Below are 22,453 nucleotides of genomic sequence, written 5' to 3'. Positions count from 1 at the left end.
TCCTGCTCCTAAGACACTTCACAAACTCATAATTCTTCTCAAATAAGTCTTTCAACACATACGGTTTGTAAGCTTTCATTTTATTTCATTGATCTGTGTAAACTCTTTGCAAAATTTTTTACATGCAAAGTTATCTGCAAACATACATATTTCCAGTGCATGCACTATCTATGTACAAATACAGAGATAAAGCAAGAAACATTCCACTGAACTGGCAGAATCAAGTAGAGGACAGCTGTGAGTTGAGCCCAGAGAGAAGCTTGTTAGAAAAAAACTATAGATTATAATTTATGTCGTCATCATCGTCTGATGAGCACTTCAGCAGTAGCATAACATAGGACAGTGTGTGTGTGTATCTGTGTGTGTGTGTGTGTGTGTGTGTGTGTGTGTGTGTGTGTGTGTGTGTGTGTGTGTGTGTGTGTGTGTGTGTGTGAGAGAGAGAGAGATGCTACCGGTGGGTGTTTGGATTCCTGCCACAGGGCAGGTGTAGTAGCTGTGCAGAGAAAACAAGACACTTAAGAGATTAAAATGTGTATGTACAGAAAGTCTCATTCAAAGAGTGAGATTCATCTCAACTTCTGCTACCGAGTCATTTGGCTGAAGTCTTTTGTTGATGTGCTCAGTTGATATCAGAGTATCCTGTGGATGCAGTTGATTCAGATTACACCATAGTCACCATAATCATGCAGAATATGGCCTCTTGTATATGACGTATTAACAGGAATGTTATGGTCAAGTGTAAACATTAATGAATTACAATAGCTTTAAGTTCTTACAAAGTATATATATCTTGAACTACAAGACATTTCATGCATAGTATTTTTTGTTTTCATCTTTATTCTTACATGGGAATGACTTGCAGAAAGCTGTATAAATTGAGGTTATCCCACTTTGTAAGGTGTGCTTTCCTTCATTTGCTGTGATTAATAAACGAACACCCACTAAAGCCTCGTATGATTGGGGCGTGGCACAGGAAAAAGAGCCCTGCTTTGTGCAATGTGGTGCGTTGGGGTGAAAGCAGGCCACGGCTGCCCCAGGCACACCCATCACAAGCACAGTGCATGCAGATTAAGCTGCACATACTTCTGACATAACTTCCACTTTTTTTTTCCTCCTGGGAAGGGGGATTCAGTTAGAGACCTGACCGTGTGCGTTCTGTGTAAACACTACAGTAGAAAAGCTCTGAGGTGTCAGAGTGAACCACGAACTTTAGAAGAGCAGAGGTAGCAGGAAGTAAAGCCTTTTTCCTGCCTATACTCACCATAACTAAGAAAAAAAGTTAACTTCTAAGTTTCTCTGATCACAGTTAATACTTTCATCAAATAAAATTTCACAGCTTCACTAAGCATACATAAAAACTCCTAATGTTTAACTGAGTGTGCTATTGTTTTAAATCACAAATTAACAGCAACCGATGAAAGAATCATCAAGCTTCATGGTCCACTGACTTATGACTCATCTGTGTATCAGATGTCTATCCTAACCTGAGCAATGTATCAGTATGTAAACATTTCTTCATGGGAATATACAAAATGGGCACAGGTGAAACATTTGAGGGCAGCTGCATGTTTCCGTATGTTTGTGGCTTGGCATGCTCATACAGCTCAAGTCTTACACTACAGCATGATATCAATGCGACAAATTAAAGAAAAAAAGATACCCTGACAGTCTAATATATTTTAAGCATCAGCTCAATCAAATTTTTATGACTTTGAACGTTGGTTTTGACCTCATATGCCATAACATATTGCTATTCCTGTCCAGGGCCTGTGCAGTTATTCAACTTTATTTTCCAAGCAAAGAATCAGTTAAGTTCAGCTGGCTGCACAACACCACAAACAGGCATGTTGGTCTGTGTGCAGCTCCTCTGACAGATATCTAAGTGAAATTTTTATTTCTTTTATGCTGTGATTTTTCCCAGAGGCAGATTAAGTATCAGCACAGGCAGAGAAACTGTTAATAAGAAGACAGGAAAGAAGAGTGAACTACGTACTACTACAAGGGTAGGAGGTGAATCAGCCTGTGTGATGGTCAGAGGGTGAGTGAACAGGTAAAATAAGAGAAAAGGGAATAAAGAGATGAATGCAAACCAAAAAGGCGAGGTTTTAGCTCATGCTGTGTGCGGGGTTAATCACTAGCTGTGTGACTCTCGTTGTACAAGGTGTGCCAGCGCTCAATCTTCTTGTCCTTGTTCTTTAGACACTCATACCAGTGCTTCAGCCGCTCTCCTTTGGCAGTGATACCCAGCTGGCAGCCACCTGTCGAGGAAAGAGGTGTGAGAAGGTGGGTGGTTGGCACTTGACAGTTTCATTTATGTTGCAATAATGCTTGTCAAAATATTTACCAATGTAGTCGTTCGACTTCCCGATATCGTAATCCCACACTGAGATGTCTAAAGTCTTCTTGGCCAGTTCACTGTGTTTGATGTCATAGCTGAATTCCTGGAATTCAAAAAAGACAGGAAGTTTTTTCTTTCAGAGTGGGAGTTCAGATTACCTTAAGTATGTTACTTACACACTTACTGCAAATTCTACAGTATTATGACTGATTACAGCCTCTTCAACAAACCTCATTGAATTCTGGATTTAGAGTCCTTTTCTTGATTTGTGTTTTTCCCTTTCCCTTCTTCCCCATGTCAGGTTTCAGACATCTGTGAAATGCACACAAGCAGAATTGAATGTATGCAAATCATTTCTTCCAAATCTGGATGTACTCGTTTTCCAGTTCCACCTACATTTTGACATATGGGTCAGAATAGCCATTAGCATCCATGGCAGCCAGGTGAACACAGCGCACAACACCAACAATGAGCCTGTTTGTCTGTGTGCTATACATAAGCGACATCAGGATCCGACCACGCTCCTCCACCTCTCCACCCTCTTTCCCAGGCTACAGTGAGACAGAGCAAAGGGGGGGGGAGAAGGGTTCAGTGGGTTTCATGATAATCTTGGTGTGAACTTCTGGAGGAATCTGTCATGTTTTGACATGCTGGGAGAATAAAAGCATTGCCTCATCCTCATAGAGAGCGATGCCTCTGGCTCCCCCGGCTGCTGCGGTCCTCTTCGTCTGCAAGGTGGAGCAAATTCACTTTATGTCAGTAAGAAATCCAGACAGGAAGAACAAGGGTGTGTTTAAATGTAATTGAGTGTTTCTCACAGGAACAACCCTCTCGAGACACACGTTGAAGTTTTTCTTCTGGTTCATCTTTAGTTTCTTTAGTGCCACTCGGGTTTCCCCGATAAACTCATTATGACCGAACTTGTCTTCATCACAGACAGAGAGCCTGCAGAAATAAAAAGACAGTCCTGATACATCTTTGAAGTGTTAACTGAGTGGATATTTAGTTTGAAACACAAACAGTGGGCTGTTGTGGTAAAGAGTGATTGAGATCTGTCTAAGGTATACCACCTGAGGGTTTTACGCTGCATGTCCTCATCTGTTAGGCCATGGTAGGTGAGCGTCTCATTCCACACTGGGTTGCGGGTATTTCTCAGGGTCTTCGTGCGCAGCTTGTTGGACTGTTTGATGCAGGGGAGATCAGGACAAGGACATGGAACTGTCTCGAGGCAAAATACTGCTGCACAACATCCCATACCTCTGTGGTTTGTATAATGTATCAAAGGAAGTATCTACATGATGCTGCCTCACTTCAGCACGGGACTTTTATAACTCGGGCATCCCTATTTTCCCTACAGGTCTCCTGCATTTTTTACTCTATTTAAAATGTTAAAATATGGCTGACAGATGCATCTCAATGAATAACACTCTCATTGAATATACTATACAGGTCAAATTACAGTAAATAAAAACACAACTTTAGTATTTTATAAAACTAGAATATTACATGAGATCAAAAACAAAAGATGTTCTGAAAAGTATGTTCATTAAGATGCACTATTTGATTGGTTGGAACTCATTTTGCATTAACTACTGCATGAATGTGGTGTGGCATGGCTGAGCCTGAACCCCATAGATTCTTAGCAGGGCTCAGCTCTGGAGAGGTTACTGGCCAACCAAGCACAGTAATCCCATGGACATTCAACCAACTTTTGTTTTTCTTGGCAGTGTCGGTAGGTGTCAAGTCTTACTGGAGACCGAAAACAGCATTCCCATAAAGTTTGTCAGCAGAAGGGGGCAAAAAGTGCTCTCAGATGTCCCATAAACAGCTGCATTGACTCTGGGTCCTTGATCTCCACGTGTAATGCGAAAAAGTGATTTCAACTGAAATGATGACTTTGGATCACTGAGCAAGAGTCCAGTGTTTTTTTCCCTTTTCCCCCAAATTCTTGAATGGGTTTTGCTTGACCCATCCTATCAAGGCTGCAAGTATCCCTGTTGCTTGTGCATGTTTTTCCAACACACTTTTTCCTTTCACTTAACGTTCAAATAATACACTTAGATACAGCATTCGATGAGCAGCTAGCTTCTTCTGTTGTGTCTCAATCTCCATGTGGAGGGTCTCGATAAGGGCTTTCACACTAGCACGGTCTTGTGCTTGTTAAGTTTCCCAAACCTAATTTTGAACCAGCTGGGATGTTCAGACCAGAAAAAAAATGTTTCAGAAAACTGAAGGTTTGTGTCTCTGAACGGTTGGTCTTGGTCAAGTTTATCCACAGCTAGTTTGCTAGAAAGCACCGTGGCTCTAAGAATCCAGAACAGAACCAGCTCCAGAACCGTGACAGTGTGAAAAACCTCAGAGACTTAACCTGACAACTGTATGACAGTGGATTGAAAGACTAAGAAGCCATTTAAAAGCTTGGGAAACCTTTCCAGGTGACACCATTAGTTCACAACAATGATTTTTTTTCACAACATTCTAATTTTATGAGGTACCAAAATTTAGCTTTTAATTAACTGTAAGCTGTAATCATCACAGTTAAAAGAAACAAATACTTGAACCATTTCACCCTGTGTGTACTGAATCTTTTTTTTTCACTTTTAAAATTGAATTACTAAAACAACCCAAATAATTTTTCCCCTCATTCTTATTTTTTAAGTATTTCATCTCTTGGCACTTCAAATGATTTTGGCAATTCAAACCACAAGGTGTCAGCCTTGAGCTAAAATAACACCTATCATCACACCGAGGCAATTTAAAATCACCACCCTTCCTCTGGCTAAGCAGGATATTGATGTAATAAATCTTTCAAAAGAAGTAAAAGCTTAAAGTAAGAAAGGTGTGTATCTTACCTTACTAGCCCCTGGCAGCAGATGAAGCTTGATGTAAGGATCTGCAAGTCCATTTGAGTCCATGGGCTTCAGTCCCTGAGGGGAAACCGAACACCACAGCCATCACACCATTGAGTACAGCAATTAAGCTAAAGTACCATTCAGAAGCATTTTAACATACAGCACTTGATTGTAATCGTCCCTTTGTGTGTGAGAACGAGGAGGAGGAGAGTGGTACCTTTGCTTTGAGGATGCTACAGATGAGGCTGTTGCTCTCCTGTTCATAGAGCAGACTGAACTCTAGAGAGCCCAGAGTGGCTGAAAGAGACCCAGACCAATAGTTACATTTGACTACAGAGAGACAGCAAGTCTGCTCTTGAATAATTTAGAGTATAAATACAGGGGGAGGTTGTCCGGTAATCAAACAACACATTGTGTGTAGGTACCAAGGATCTAAATAAATGTAAAGACTGGCTAAAAAACGTACAAGCAAGGTTCAGTTCTAAAAAAAAATGCAACTTTCTGTTTACCCAGCAGAAGAGAAATTAGCACATCACAAAGCACAAGTGCATAAGATCATGGAAATCAAACAAACACTCAAGTCTCAGAGGAAGACATTCAGAAAATAATGCTCAGGGTGAGGAAGAAAAAAATCTGCCCACACACATTTTGTTTGGAGGAGACTCTTTGCCTAGCATTGCTCTTGGGGGGGACAAATGATTGCACGTCCGTTTTTCTCTTCTTCTTCTTTTTAATCTATTAACTTTTCTGGGCTGAAAACCAAAATAAACTTGGACACCAAAGACACAGAGCTCATAAAAAAAGGACTTAGAGAATCTTCAGGCATGCTCGATTTCTGCAGGGCTACACAGCACTTTGAGGTAAATATGCTAACCATAAGCATGTTTACACTAAGCAGGTAAAATCTTGATGTTGACTTTTTACCACTGATGAAATTCTAACATCTGACTCAGCACTTCACAACAAGTATAGCTGAGACATTTCTGCGGGTCATCATTGCTAAGAGTGAAATGATTTAACCCAGATGATGGTCCAATCATGCCTATTCAACAAACTATGCATAGCTTTTAACAGATCTAAACTACTAGGACGTTAATATTTATAACATATGACAGAACAAGTATTAACCAGATGAGTACCAAAGGATCTAGTTCCCTTTGTTAAATCTCCACAGGGAACATGAACCATTGCTATTTCTTCCATTTTTAGTCCCCACACAGGGGGATTGGGTCAGACACAGGGGGAATCTGAAGCCTGCTTGCCTTGTTGTATCATGAATTATTTGCACAGCTCTGTATTCCCGGACCACTATAAAGTAAATTAACAGCCAGTTCCCCAGAAAGGTGACAAAAAGACTGTTTGACGCTGCAGGCAAGGAATGTGATAGGCATGAAAGTGTTCAAATCATTAAAATGGGAAATCGGATGTTCAAAAAAGAGGGAGAATTACGATGTTGAGGTATCACTATTGATTTAGTGATTCACATCTTCCTCTCACATTGGTTGTAGTCCTCCGACAACAAACCATTCTTATCATTTGTCATTTCCTGGCTAAATCAATACACATTGCCAGAGAGATACTTGCTGTTTGTGAAGGCCATTGGGCAGTTTGTGGATATGAGTTATTACCGACAGACTAAAAGCCAGAAACCAAGCATCAACACGATGTGACTCAGAATCTCAAACAGGAGCAGAGACGCTGCCAGATTGAGGTAATCAACTAAAATACTGTATGCTGACTAATGATATGTTTTGCTTGGCTAAGAATAAAAAAAGACTCCAACATGTTACCTTTAATCTGAAATGAGGAAGAAAGAAATCAGTCATGTTTAATTGACCACGGGGTGAAATGAAACTGGGCACCTTAAACCTCACTCTGTGAGGAGAGTGAGCAGATGGTGTACTCACTGGCTTCATCAGAGTCATAGTCGTTTGTTTCCTCCTCCTCCTCAGCTGGGGGAGGCTGCTGGCGTGCGGGAGGAGCACTGTAGGCTGCTGGCTGCCTTCTGTCATCTCTTAATGCAAGGGGCACTCTCTGCTCTGGAGGCGCTGCACCAGAGGAGGAGTAGGCCCCTCCTTCTTCTTCTGCCATCGGACCTACAACCACATTCAACCAGCAAAAACTGCACTAAACTGCAGCACTTGGGGATGCAATATTCATGTAAGAGGATGTTGGCTTAGCTGTCTCTCACCCTGCTGTGCCATGCTAGCTGATGCAGCGGGTTGAGGTCTTGAGCTCTGCACAGGCACCATCTTCTTCATCACCACTGGGCTGCCCTGTCCTGCCTCCTCAGGGCCGGCCCCACCCGCAGCCATGCGCACAACTGAGGGTTTAGGGGCCACAGGTGGGTAACCAGCACGGCCCTGTGGTTCTGCTCCTAAAAATAAGCATATAATAGAGTAAACACACAGACACACAGTATAAAAAAGGAGAAGTGAATAATCACACCACTTCAGGCTCTTACTGCAGTGGAATCTGTAATACTCCCTAGTCTCTCTGGATACTTTTGATGTTGCAGCTTTTTCGTTGCAAAAGCAATGACCTACATACACTACAACATGGCAGCCGGGTACTGTACAGGCAGTAACTATAACGTCTGCTTTTCCGCTTGAGCTGACACATCTCCATTGTGGTGAAAACTTATCGCTAGGTAACCACACTGAAAGTGTGTGAGAATAAAATGTGACCCATCATGCCAGCACCACCTGGAGGCTTATCCCGTGTCACAGCATGCACCTTCCGACAGACTAATTGAGCTCCTCCGTTACAACAGTGGGCGGTGCTGATGTATTTGGGAAGCGGATAAAAGGCTTGGAAAAGATCACCAAGAGGTGGGGATGCAAGAAGACCTGTCTGCAGATGCTGATTTAAAAAAAAGTAGAGGTGGAGACTTGACAAAGAGATAAGGTTGAAGTTAACTTGTTTTTTTTTCCAGGATACAAGTCTATATGTATGGTATCCTTGGTGTCAGCTTTGAATGTCTTTTTCTTTCAAAAATGTAAATAACATCAACATGAAATGTTGTAAAAGTTCCTGTCAAGACAGTAAATTTCTGGCAACCAATAGTCAATGTTCATTCAGGTTATTTGTGTCTTGTTTCTGCACTGTCTCTGTTAGGCCTGTGTGTCCATCTGTGTGGACACACAGTCTGGTCCTTTGTTGTCATATCAAGACTTAACAGATACAGCTAACACTCACTAGAAAGCAACTCCTGTTAAATATAAAGGCAAGAGCTGCGAGTGACTCAGCTCATGTTGAAACATAGGGCTAATACGAAGAAGCTAACTAGCTAGGCTAACTAGCAAGTATATTTAGAGTTCAGGGTTTTTAGCTTGTCTTTCTAGCTAAGGAACAAATACAAACAACTGTTTAAAAGGAAGAAATAACTTACATAGTCATATCATGCAAGAAATAAGCGAGATAAGACCTCATTGTCTCTGACTGTGTAGTTAATGTTTGCAGGAAATGTGGTCTTCTCCAAACAGTAGCAACAACCCTGATATTGAAAGCATATTTGCTAGCAAGCAGCACAACAAGACATTAGATTTCAGTCTACTTTCAAAATAGTTAGTCATGATTCTCAATCACTTAGGTTATGTGTTTTGTCCTGTTTTAATTTCGTCTTCTGTCTCAAACATATTTCCTCTCTGTTAACACGTCACCAGTTTGCATTGTGAGTCTCTCACCTGTGACACTGTCAGTCCCTGAGCTCTACCAGCCTCTTCTTTCCAGGACATCTTGTCTTCTCCTACTCTGTCTCAGTTTGTCTTCATCTTTTTTGTCAGCTTTTATGAAATCTACAATTTTTTTCACTTAGGTGTGTTCTGACCTTTGCTTTTTATTTACTTTTCTTAAGTGCCTTTTTTCATATTGAGTTTTCCTTTGCCCTTCAGATTACGCTTGTCTTATATAATTACCTTTCAGGTTTCCTTCACCATACACTGTAAAAAATATTTTTTTCCATTAATTATACTTAAATACAAATTGTTGCTGTTTTTAACTGACTTTGTCATGCTGTAATTGCTCTCTACTGGGGGAAAAGTACGCACAACAACTATAATATAGCAATGTAATGTAGCATTTTCTTACCATAATATCAAGAAAAACTACAATCTCAACCTGGATGTGAAACAACAGCCAGCTTTCCAAGCAACTGAAACCTCTTAGTGCAGATTGAGCAGTCCCACAGACAAAGAAACCCACCTGAAACTTGTTCCTCAGAAGCAGCAGCTTGACTCTGTCTCTGACCTAAAAGAGGCATAATATAAACTCTCAGTTAATGACAATGGTCTGACAGATCTTCTCAAATGCCAAAGAATACCTGATGTAAGAATTCTGTATTATGGAAATAAAACAAAGTGAGAAAATTTGCTGTGGCTACCTGGTTGATGAGGTTGACTTTTGGCCTCCTGGGGTGCAGGGGCTGGTGCCTGGGGCTCTGCTGCCTCACTCTCTTTTGGTTTAGATAACGGCATGGGCGATGGCAGGAAATGCTTGGGAAACCCTTTGAAGAACCAGGCGCCAGATCTCTTCCATACCTGAAAAAACAGGAAACAATGAATCTGTCACGTTTCTTCTTTGGCGGATCAGATTCATTTATTTGAGGACTTGTGTGAAAGGCTCTCACCTCTCTCTGCTCTCTGCAGATCTTGCATAGCCAAACAGCGCGTGGTTTACTGCTACACTGTGTTCCACACTTAGTGCACATGTTCTACATGGGAAGATAAAACAAGCACTTCAAGCTGCCGTTTACTCTGTTTCACAAGTACCCAGCCTCTTATGCTTCCTTAACTTCAGGATGACTTGCAGTGGTTTTATTTTGTCCTGCAAGAATTGGATGACTCATCATTAGCTACCTTTTTGCAGTCCTCGCACACCACTGAGCTGACCCCAGGTGATCCCAGCTGCTCCCCGCACAGCAAACAACGGGATTGTCCGTCCCCGACTACTGTCTTCTTCATGTCATCCAGACGGTTTATTAAGCGCCTAAAACAGCACAGGGTGGCGTTTCTTATTAAATGTGCAAGTTTGACTTTTTCGGTTTTCAATAATCGATGGGTTTCCTCATCTCTCACCCAATTCTCTCCTGCTCCATGGCCTCCATTTTTTCAGCTCGAGCGATCACACTGTTTATGATCTCTTTCTCTTCATCTGTCAGGTCTGGACCAGGTCCAGGGCCCTGCTGCATGGACCAGGTGCCCCTGTTGGACAAACACAGCCTCAAGTTAAAGTTACCTTGATTTATGGTCAAATTTAATTGCACATTAAATTGTTTGGTTGAACAGAGCAAACAGAATGAAAGTTTGTCTACTTACTGCTCTTTGTCACTGTTACAGGTCATACACAGGTGGGATGAAGGTCAAACAGGAAATATCTGTTAGTGTACTAACAAGGCAAGGCATGGTACTTAGATGTTCTAACAACTCTGCTCACCTGGCATGCATGTTCCTCTGTCTGTCGTTGGACCCCCAGCAATCTGAGCTGCTGCTCATCACTGTGTCTGTCATGCTGCACTGGGGCAGTCTACAGGAAGACAGAAAGATATCAATTCAGAAATGAAACAAACTATGATGCAAACTCTGCACTGTGGGCTCTTATTTTGGAAGGGATTGAATGGTCTTGGTAAGTATGGCCATAAATCATCAAACTATGACTTGATTCTGACTTTCAGCCAAATTAAAAAAAGTCCAGACCCCACACTTTAACCAATCCTTGATCTTTTTCTGATGCAGCCTTGACTTCAGGCCAGTCCTATCTCATTAAAAAGTACATTTTGTACAGATAAATGAGCCGAGACACTGCTGAAGAAATACCAGACACTGAACACTAATCATTTACTGAAAGCTGTCTCAAAATGACTTCACATCTCTGACCATCAAACACAAACAACTGTAGAAACAGACAAAAATCAACTGTTAGGATAAAACTGTAAATACTACTTTTCCGTTAATCCACTCACTTCCCAAAAATCTGCATATCAAGCCAGAGAGACCAAAAGTTTTATCTTTCCATGGCAACTGTAAGCACATTTGGTGCCAAACTCACAGCCAATCAGAATTACGTCCTCTTGCCAAGCCTGTTTTGTAGAGATTGTTCCCAAGACATATTCAAGCAACAAACGGACACAGGGAAAACTGCAGACACGCAGCAAAGCCCCCTCTGCACTAAGAGACAAGTGAAATCACGTTGAGGTAGGTGGTGCAGTGTTTAAAAGTTAAATTCGCTCTCTAAATAGATGGAAGCACAGCCAATTATTTTAGCAGCAGTAAGGATTTTCTTCCAGTTGGTGTCTTTACACGTTTCAAAGAAACAGATGGTTCCATATAGCAGGAGTGGCTCCATAATGCTGCCGTATACAGAGGGAGAGGAGGAGGTGACTTTACACTGACAGGGATGACTAAGAGTCTTTTTCTCCAGTGTTTTCTGATTGTTCATGGTGTGGTGGTTAAAGCTAAGTGTTTTTCTAGTTTTCAGACACTTGTAATCTTCCTTCAGGGATGTGGGTGGGAGTGGGAGGGTGGTCAGGTGTCATAGGGGAAGAGGGGCTGAGGAGAGAGATCTGGAGGAAGTCGTTGTCAAGAGGACTGCACTTTTAATTTTATGGATGGCTGTGTTGTCAGAGCATACAAAGAGAAGGGATGAGAGGAGGTGAGCTTTGGAAATGGTTTGTTTGTGTACATGGTGTAAGGAAACAGACTGGGAACTGAGCCCAGAGCAAATGATGACAGAGGAAAACAGTGAAGTGTGCCCATATGATACACTAACAATGTGATTCAATCTCAGAGTGGCAGGTACAGATGATACAAGATGTCAACAGAAATCACTGAGGCGGGTGCCCATGAGCAAGTCTGCTCAGTGAGTATGGGTGCCCCTGCTTGACTGCCTCAGAGCAATGTAAGATTCCTGCAGAACAGTACATTGGGTGACAGCTGCCACAGGCAAGAAAGCAGGAAAAAGCCCTGTATGTCTTCAGAGAAAGCACCAGCAGTCAGAGAGGACATAGGGCAAGAAAAATGGAAAAAAGCTCCTCTTTTGGGCTTGAAATGTCTGGAATTGCTATGGAGGAATTGCGTTGCAGAGACACATAACCTCAGATGAAAAGCATAATCATGAAGCTAAATGGAAAATCAATCAGTTTTACTTATCACCAGCTTCTCTTATCACAATAACCCTTTGATAATGCCTTTGTCAAACAGCTGCTTGTCACCTTTTTAGGTCTATTTTGTCGCTACTCTTCCTGCAGGATTCATAGAATAACAACAAATTCACTGTGCTAACAATAGACACTCTGGGTGTGGGCTTCTCCCTCTGATGCTGCTGCTGCTTCCACCCAACAACAGCAGCAACACAGTCTACCGAGAGCATTTGTCTTTTTCTACTTTTCAGCAGCAGTCTGACACTTCAGACATCACTCTGGATGTGTGACTTGTTTCCTATACACTCAGGCTTCACGTGCCAAAATGACCGATCTGACTTCTGTCTCACATGACTGTTGTGGAGAGAGGTGGATAGAGAAAGAATGGGAGCGAAGGGGAAAGAGGGGAAGAGGGACAGCTGGGAGGAGGTATTCAGACTTGGGCAGGGTAATCACTGACTCAGACAAGTCAGAGCGCTCTGGTGTCAGGGGGATGGATGTTACCGCATCACAGAAGTGGACTCTCTGCTGAGGTGACAATCCAATTAGCATTCGGGAGATCGTCTGAAGGATCCTATACACACACACTTCTCTCATAAAGAGCTGCCAGCGCAGGCTTTGATGCGTCCGACACAAAAAGCACAGCTCGTTTTTTTTGTACTGTGCTGTCAGAAGGGGCTCACATCTCAAACAGTTTTCAAAAACGCATCCGAGGCCAATTATAATGGAGTGTCTCGACCAAAATGTCATATTGAGCGTTGTTATTCTGCAGTTATGACATCATCGTGGTCCTCAGACTGTCATTCTCCATGGTGCACAGGTTATAAATGCAACTAATCTGCGTCATCTGTGACTTTGACTTGGTGCTACAGTCATCTTGTGCCTGTTTTCCTCCCATATGAAATGACTCAGGCAGGTGGTGGATCCTTCTCTGGGGAGCAGCAGATATTTTACAAAATGTCACAGAGAACTGGTGACGTTGCTCTCAGATGTGGCAGCCTGCAAAGTGTTGCCCAGAACTGTGACACCAACACAAAAGACACAAGTTGTAAGAGTTCACGTGACAGGACAACAGGAAAGCACTGAATCGAGCTTCTGCTTCGTGTCATCTGCACAGCAGGAGCTCTCCTATATAGAGTATCATGTGGGGGTGGGAGAGAACCAGTTTAGAGGTCTGTATCTCCTCCTGGGGGCCTGAGAGAAAAGTCAATACAGATCTGCATCTGTACATCTTCAGGGATGTATGCACATTCAACTCCCAGGGCACACCCTACACACTTTCCATCCATTTTTAGCAACACAATGATGCGTTCTCCTTGGAAACATGAAGTGAACGCTCAGCATGAGAAACTAGCTTTAAGTCTGAGTATCAGGCACATGCACAGATTGATGTTGTGTGACTCTGAATTGCAGGTGTATGAGTCATTACTGCAGAATATATGGCCGGAGAAGAGTTAACTGGAATCAAAGCATGTTTTTACAGCCGGCAGCCTGATGTATTTTTTTTTCCACAAGACTGCTTCTTGCCTGAGGAAATGGGAACAGAATAAAGCGTGGAGAGTGACAACAAGGCAATGGGGCATTGATGGATTGAGCCAACATGGATCATTATGGATACAGCACTGAGTGGGAGCTTTAGGGGGGGTTGGGGACAGAGGAAACAGAGTCATCTTGCTTGTACTGACATCAGCAGAAAACAATGCGTAAAAGCATGGTAGCGTATGTTCTTTCACAGCAAAGTCTATTCATACATTGACAGTGGAGGTTTGTTGATCTGGTTTTCCTCACACCTGCTTTGTGTCCTTTTTTTAATCATGTTGAATCTAAAGAAACTGAATTCCAGGACAATTCCCTTGCTGTTTTTAAAGAAGGACATTCTTGAAATAGGTTAATGAGAATTGGAGATCAATGCAAAGTCCCACAATTGGTTTCACTTTAATTTATCTTTAATCAGGCCTCCATTTATATTTTGTTGCCTGAGGCTAAAACTTACTTATGGAGGTGTAATAGAGGTCTGCTTATAGCTTAGCTGAAGCAAACCACCGAATCATTCACCAGCAAACGTTACCAGTGGCCCCTGCAGAGTCTCTGCAGGCTCAAATCAGCACTTTGCTCCAAAACCCCTTTCCAAGGTGGTAATGCTAAGTAGATGACAAATTGGTATTCATGCCGGTGACGCATATCCATCCCACAAGTGAGTTAATAATCCTGGTGAAACCATTCACTTTTTTTTTTTTTTTCAGATAGCTGTGAGCATGAATGTTTCATCAGCTATAACACACTGTGCCTTTTCCTATTAGAAAAGTCCAATTACCTCTCAACTCATACACATTTTTCACCATGATGGGGGAACGAGCTCAGCTATAATACTTTTTAAAACATAGCCATTACAAGGCTCAAAGTCCATTGTTTGACCACATTCATAATTTATTATGTTGTGAATCCACAAACAATGTGGTCACACCAAAACACTAAAAGGGCTCATCAAGCCAGGGTTATTATGTATTGTACAAAACTAATGTCAAACCACTCCTTTTTTTGTTACGCTGTCCAAAATAAAAAAATATGTATGATGGTAATTTTCTGAAAAACAGTCTGTTTCTTTTAAGCTTTGCTGTTATAGCTATAAAAATAAATCTAAAGAGCTGTGTTAAAAAAGAGAGGGAACACAACATTTTATTTTTCAGACTTTTTCTTCCTCTACCATCTGGTCTGGTGGTAACCCAGATTGTATTGTGTATTATGAAACAGCTCCTCAGACAGGAGAGTCTTGGCTTGTCGACAGTTCTGACACAGGTCCTGTGGTGATCTGGATCATCACCCATGAGCACAGAAGACTGAAAAATGTCTCTTCTGCTAACTAAACAAATCTCCATCAACAGACTTACATAAAAAGGTGATTTGCACTAACATTAGTTGTTCAGGTTTTTTCAAAACAGATCACCACAAAAAGAAAAACAACTTATTAACTTACTGACAATGACAACTGTAAAAGAGAATTCCATCAATAAGCACTGCAGCCTTATTCTTGAGTTTATGAGTCATCTGAGACCTTCATGAAAACAATAGAAAAGTCTATACCAGCTGACAATACCTTGACTCACTCTTTGTGAGTCACATGAAGGCTACTTTTACGAAAACTACAGCCAACTGCTTTCTTCTTCATCAGATCATTTTGACACATGTAGGCTCCAGCCGGTGGCTTTAATGTCAATCCATTAAAAACACCCAAATCTTGTAAAATAAAACCATCTTATTGCTGGGATCAGGCCATATTAGAGTGATATACAACAGATCACTCGAGTGCACACCCTATTTTAGGACAGTCTGTAGAAATAAGTGCTAAATGATGTGGTTTCAGATTGCAATAATTGAAAACCACTACGCTCCCATTCTCTTCCGAGCATGTTATCTTTTTATAGGGATTCTGCTCATCTAAGGTCTTTTGCATAAAGAGTGTGTACAAACTAAACTCTTGTCCATACTGTGTTTCATGCACACACAGGGATGTATAAGAATCAGTGCGCTGTATAAAGAGTGATGAATGTCAAGATCCAAACTCGAAGAGTCAGAGTTTGACTTCTCAGGCCAAGAAATCAGGTTTAGTCCACAGTACATCAGCTGCTCTAACACAGAGGAAAATGGCTGTTCTTTTTAAAGTTCTTTAACCTGCCTATTCTCACTGTTCCCCCTTAAACTACCACCATCTCAGCACCTCCTTTTATGCTGTGTCTGATTTTACCAGTGTTACACATATTGTTCTGTTCTGTACCCTGGAAGGTCCCTCCTGCTGTTGCTGCTACTCTCTTTGACTTGGCTTTTCATGTATGCTCTCCCTACCTCCGGCTGTGGCTTTCCATGTAGGCACATGGAAGGGCGGGGAGTGCAGAATAGAGCCATAATGCCAAATATAACTTATTGCATGCAAATTATATCTTCTTTCAACAAGAATGGTCCTGACTGAGTTAAGTTTACACTTTGGATTTAAGAGTGTTTTGCTGTAGTCAGGTCAAAGCACATTTACTATTTGAATAAAACTACTTGAAACACCAGCACACAATAGACAATCAACCAAGTTGACTCTAAATCTGTCAGTCTATAAGCCTGATCTGATGAACCAGTCCTTTTTTTGTAACTTAGAATAATCTGAGGAGGTGACCTAACCAGGAAGAGAAAACTCACTTAATAGTCAGTTTCCATTTACAGCAATCCTCCATTCCTGTAAGGTACCATGGTAGGGCTTTTGGGGCTGCAAGCCAAGCTGCCACTTATCTAAGCTCCATGGCTTTACCCAGTTATATTATACACTTAAAATGAAACATGAAGAAATCAGTGGACCAGAAATGTTTTGACATGTATGTACTCCATGTGAAACCATAAACCGAATGTCAACATGTATGAATAGACAAACGCCCCTAAAAGTGAAGCAGAGACATTAGAACATACAGACGAATGCTGACTCAGGCGTTCTTCGACAGATCAGCAGAGTGGACGATGTTTGTTATCCCTCGCGCAAGAACTTTCTACATCTGAGAGTGTCTGCTTCAGTTGGTGAAAGGATCTATTCTGCTGTTGACCATCCCAACCCTATGGATCTGTGGTAGTGTATCGGGTAACTTCTCAAATTCAAAATATCATTACAGTTACCAAGAAAGAAACTCTTTACTGGAAACTGATTATCAAATAGCTGACAACAACATAAGATTCATCATCTAACCATCATCTGTGGAAAGGTCATGCCCATGTCAGCACCTGGGGAGAAAGACTCACTCATGCTGTAAACTCGAGGAGTGGCAGATAGTCATCCAGGTCTGAGCTGAGTCTTGGAAATAGGGAAAGAGTAAGAGCATAGAGGTGAATTGTAGTCTATCTGGGGGAAGAAACACTTGATCTAATTCCAAGAGTAGCAATTCTAACCTCATGAAGCACCAAAGCAAGAAACATGCTGAACTAGGAGCCCAGCTCTGCAACATCAGTGACCCAGACTGTGGTCCACAATCTGTAGACCGGGGAAGACTAAACAGACAGACTGTAAGTTGTGCTGTAGAAGACACACTTCCCTCAGCAGCTTTTGATTTTATTGCTTACATGTCACTCAATGTCACTAGCAGATATGGCAGGTCACGTGGGTGTTTTGGCTTTTGGTGGCATGTTGTCTGTAGTCAGTCAATGGGTAAAATATGAAAGTTGACACAGTATGTTAAAGTTGTGCTGAATTAAACAAGTGTTAGTTTTTTTACTGAATGGCCAAATTTGACTTCACTGACCAAAATTCAAATGAAACTCTTGACTTCATACAGCTAACAAACATCTGTCATCTGGCAGAAAGTCCTGTTTTTAACATTCAGCCACCGAAACCCACCAACACTCAAATTCTCAAACAACAATAAGTCTGATCCTCTCGCTTTATTTTCATTGTCCAGAGGGTTTAACCAGTAGGTGCTGGCCTAAACGCCCCTGAGTACTTTAATCAAAGTGAGCACCAATTCATTTCACAAAGAAACAGCCTGTTTAGCCTGCTGGATTCACCTGTTAACTGAGGAGTAATCAAAGATCCAGTACATATGGTTCCTGGTTCAAAATGACACAAAAACATCAGTCGTAAGCCAAGCAGACCGATCTCCCAAAACAAAGAAAATGAACACACTTCACACAACTGTGAGAGAGATGAAATGAAGAAGTTTTGCTCCATGTTGTGTTTTTGTTAGACTTTATCGGCTGCCCAGTTAGATGGTCAAGACTGGCTGATCCACATTCTGTCCCAAAATCTTTAACGATCATTTGGTCTTACAGCGTGACTCCACACAGCATTCAGGTGGTGATACACAGGCACTTAAGGCGAGTGGGGAGACAGGGTTAGAAGAAACCAAAAGACAAAAACGAGGTATCTACCCACTCACAGATGCATGACACAACGCCATCCACCCTCCAAAGAGGGACTGTGAGTTGCCAAACACAGAGAAGCCTGGACCTGAGCACGACTGTAAAGCACTGCACCAAGAAAAGCCTCCACTGCAGGGCGAAAACATCACTCAGCATTTCTTAATTATTTACAACTCCCACCCCCTACTGCTTTTCACTTCATGTTAGCCCCCACTTTAAGGCATCAAAGCATGCTTTATGTTCTGGGATCTGTATGTACAGAACAGAGGACCTGTACAGGAATACATCACAGAGGATCAGACAGATTAAGAAATAACTGAAATCTGTTGAAGGCAACAGCAAGGGTGTTTGTTGTTGTTTAGGTCTGAGGCATCAACAAATTATCTGTGTTTTCAGTCAGACAATGCTGTTGACAAGGACCATCTGTGGAACCATCTGCAAAGACTCATCACCCCTCCAATGTGAGAGTATTGCACCGTTTCTAATACACACAACTACATCCTCCCAGCAGGCATGGCTCCAGGTCCCGCATGGCTGGAGAACAAACAGGAAAGACCATCCAGTGACCAACAAGCTACCATGCTGATACCCTGCTACCACTTTTGGCTGAATCCAGTGGACCTAAACGGGCTGGGCAACATGTCTTTCATTCTTAAATTAACACAGTACACACTGAGTAAGCAGTCCATGCCCTGTGTGTCTCATCCCTATAAACCACTCTTGAATTTAGCAGACATCCGCATTTTCTGAGGCATTTTGATGTAATACTAAAGCTTAATTTGTCCAAACCTTATTTGAGGACTCCAGCAGTAAACAACTATTGAACAAGAAGCACTCAATTAACAGCGCTCCTGCAAAAGCCCGCAGTAATTCTTAAATTTCCTGGCCGATGGTGATTCATCCCAGTATACCCATGAGGTAAAAGGTGGGCCTTTGAGACCTGGCCATTGATGCATTGGCAAGTCATGTACTTTCAATTTCCTCTCATCTTATCTCAGGGTAACAAGCACAAGCAGACAAGGGCATTAAATCAGCGCAGTTAAATCTGTCGTAATGATACTAAGCATCTATTTTTTTACTGACCAGAAGGGACCCGCAGCTGGTGGTCAGTTCAGATAAACTGCATGGCGGTGATCATATAAAGAAACCAGTCAGCTCTCATTTCATTCTCTCAGTGTAATGGCTGTGTTTCTGTTTCTGTGCCGCTCTGCTTTGAAGATCTGGCACGGTTCAGCAGCTGGATATCTGATGCTCCCTCTTGTCCCACTAGCAAACAGGCAGGTACAACACCCCTGGGTGTTTTTAGCAAATCTATCTTGGAGTAAGGAAGTCTGGTCTCGTCTGAGACACTGCAGCACTAAAAATAAACTGTGGCTCAACTTCTGAAGAAAAAAACCTGAACCCTTAGAGACCAGGAGATGTGACTTGAAATGCAGAGTTTGTTTATCTAGATGTCACCCTGAGCTGCAGCCACATTTGCACAGAGATGATTATAACTAGTCAGATTTAAGTGTCTGGGATTACAAATGGAAGAGGACAGAAGTGAAAATTCTGTTTTGGTCGAACTCTTTGCTCTCTTGGGCGCCTCATTGATCACACCTGTCTTCTCCAATATGCCACAGTGTTTAGGCAAATCCAATCTCCTTTTTGAGAGGCCCCAGAATCGATTCACAGCCAGCAGTCTGATGAGGATTTGAAGATGAAGCCACTCCCCTCTGTCACTAACAGCTGATTAATGATTTCTTTTAGAAAGGCATCAACACAACAAACAGATACCAACAGGTGTTTAAGATTTAATGTGATTTTGAGCTCCATATACGGTTTGTGAGGAGCACAGAGAAACATGGAGTCATGCACCTTTACCAACTGTGGCCATGGTAACAGCAAGATCAGAAGAACCAGAATGATTAAAAGCTGTGTGTGTGTGTGTGTGTGTGTGTGTGTGTGTGTGTGTGTGTGTGTGTGTGTGTGTGTTTGTGTGTGTCCAACACAGTCTATTTGTTTGTAGTCCATGATACCTGCGCCAAATTGCAAAGCCTGTGCAGACTGGGCCATTGTTGCAGTAATTGTGGATCATCTCCTGTATCAATAAACATGTTTACAGCTTCTAAAAGACGGTGCACTTAGGATGCTTTGGTGCTTCAACTTGGAAAGACAGTGTGGTTAGAGAAGAAGACAAGCTGAAGACATGGGATTATGGGTACAGATGGAGTGTATTCCTCAGCTTTAAATAATGCAGTTAGTGTGCAAAGCACTTACTTCATTCCTCCATGTTTTAACCTTTACTCTTAACACCCATGTTTCCTAGTTCCCTCCGCCGCCACCCCCTTTCTCTCCTTTCATGAGATATGGACTAAGAATCAATTTTCTTCTTTTGTCCCTTGCCCAAATCCGGTCTATCTCTGGACAGGAAACAGAGGGCTGGCAGAAAGACAGAAACCCAGAGAGAAAGAGCGAGAGGTACCAGCAGAAGGGTGTCGTCCAATCACTACTGTGGCTGCTCATGTGAGAGGAGCCAGCCGCAGATATCTCAGACTGTTCATTCAGCCTCTTCTTCCCCTCCCCCATTTAATCCCCCATGCTCCAGGCCTGTCAGAGGAGTTGGAGATGGTGGAACCAAGAGGCAGCTTCTTTTTCCTCCTGTCCTCCTTCCATATTAAGAGGGAGAAATAAACCCAAAAGTCTGTTAACAACACACACCGCTCTGACCCACAAAGCGTAATAACCCACGGCTGCAGGATGAGGTAATATAACAACAAGTAGGCAGTTGTATCACCTGTCCTGTGGCACAGCTGGAGTTGAGAGCTGCCCTGCCCACATCAGCATTGAAAGGCATCACTTGTGCTTTCCTCCTGGTTTGCAGGCACATCAAACCCCAGCGTGCACTCCTAAAAATCCTGCAGCAACGCCCAGGGACTGCAACCACACAGTCCCCCTTTTGACTTACCAGGTCTGTTTTCTCATATCAGATCTAGATCCGGGAAGCAGGAACACAGCCAGCCTCAATTCTTGTTTTAATTAAGGATTTATCAAAGCCTATGGAGCAACACCCTGGGCAACATTTATAAGCCATTCATGAATAAACCGAGGACATTATCACAACACCAAAGCATGCTGTAGTAAAATCAATGCAACACCTCAAAATAAGAAGCTCAACCAACGCCTCTGCATAAAACATTCTGCAGCAGAGCACTGTTGTCATTAAGACATTTCTTTCTCTGAACAAAAGAATCAATCAAGTCTTGATTTCATTTTTTTTTTAAACCAGATAGGTTATTTAGGAGCTGCTTCATGCACACTGGATTACAAACACATTTACAATTTTTTCATTCAAATGACTCAGTAAATAAAAGACTCATAAAGACAATAAAATGTGTGCCATCAAATAAATTAACACAAGCAATTAAATGTGTTTACTCACAACAGAATATTCCCACTCCCACCCTCTCTTGTGAATGAAATGCTGCATTCATTCAACTTGTGAGTGACAAATATTAATATACGTAGTCATCCTCTCACTGATATAACCAAACGATGTTATTGAGTTAATGATGCAATGTTTGAAAATCCTTCGAAGGAGATCAAATAGTATCCTACCTGAGAATCCAGCCCTGCTTCTCCCTCCTCTCTTTTAGGGAGCTGTCAGGGAATGATGCGGACTAAATTTCTGTGCAGCGCTTGGATCCCACCACAGAGTCACTCATTGCGCATGGTGCCTGTCACCAAAATTCGTGCTTTTTTTTTTTTGCCCGGAGGAGTAGTCTATTGCAAGATGCACAGCAGACCTCCACAATGCGTGGGAACTTGTCTCCTATTCTGCGTGGTGGATGGAAAGCCCTTGGTACCCTGGGAAGGAAACCCCTGGATCTGAAGTGATAACACTGATGCTGAAAGGTGCAGTGTAGAGAAACGGTCATTCAGCGACATCTAGCTGTCAGATTTCATAATGGACCGAAACCGATGGCTCAAACCTGCTTCATCTACGGTGGCCTCAGAGGACCAAAAGCGATCCCGACGATGGTGTCATTTACAACAGCAAACTCATTTTTGAGGTTTATATCTCATAGGTCATGAACTGATCGTAAGCTTTTGATTACGAGTGTTTTCCATTTCAGTACATTACGTGCAATATCTGTTATAGATATTTCGCGAAGTGAAATATTTGTTGAACATAGTTCATCTTGCCCTGTCTTACTTCTTAATGCCAATAGTTTATATCAGGTTTAGTACTTATCACCTATTTTG

General features: G+C 42.1%; 1 protein-coding gene across 1 annotated transcript; it reads right to left on the bottom strand.

Moving 5' to 3' along the window:
* Positions 1-51: 51 nt before the first annotated feature.
* LOC141790572 (rabphilin-3A-like) lies at positions 52-22,067 on the bottom strand. Its single transcript, XM_074670549.1, has 19 exons — positions 21,806-22,067; positions 10,624-10,713; positions 10,506-10,517; positions 10,266-10,391; positions 10,047-10,176; positions 9,818-9,901; positions 9,572-9,728; positions 9,394-9,438; positions 7,382-7,567; positions 7,098-7,286; positions 5,408-5,487; positions 5,191-5,265; positions 3,409-3,518; positions 3,157-3,283; positions 3,010-3,066; positions 2,735-2,889; positions 2,569-2,650; positions 2,345-2,441; positions 52-2,258 (listed from the first exon to the last, which is right to left on the bottom strand). The coding sequence occupies exons 2-19, from the start codon at positions 10,695-10,697 to the stop codon at positions 2,128-2,130; spliced, it is 1,917 nt and encodes a 638-aa protein (XP_074526650.1). The 5' UTR covers positions 10,698-10,713; positions 21,806-22,067; the 3' UTR covers positions 52-2,127.
* Positions 22,068-22,453: the final 386 nt, after the last annotated feature.

Source organism: Halichoeres trimaculatus, unplaced genomic scaffold, assembly GCF_033239565.1.
Source record: "Halichoeres trimaculatus isolate MK-OKI-2021-1 unplaced genomic scaffold, fHalTri1.1 fHalTri1_scaffold_5, whole genome shotgun sequence".
NCBI lineage: Eukaryota > Metazoa > Chordata > Actinopteri > Labriformes > Labridae > Halichoeres > Halichoeres trimaculatus.
This window is presented reverse-complemented; position numbering and strand designations above follow the sequence as displayed.

Excerpts from the sequence above, each read along its gene's own strand:
- LOC141790572 (XM_074670549.1), bottom strand. The coding sequence starts at position 10,697 with ATGACAGACACAGTGATGAGCAGCAGCTCAGATTGCTGGGGGTCCAAC. Across the intron at positions 9,729-9,817 it reads TCTGCAGAGAGCAGAGAGAG|GTATGGAAGAGATCTGGCGC; the intron begins GTGAGAGCCTTT and ends CTGTTTTTTCAG. Across the intron at positions 2,442-2,568 it reads TAAATCCAGAATTCAATGAG|GAATTCAGCTATGACATCAA; the intron begins GTTTGTTGAAGA and ends TTTGAATTCCAG.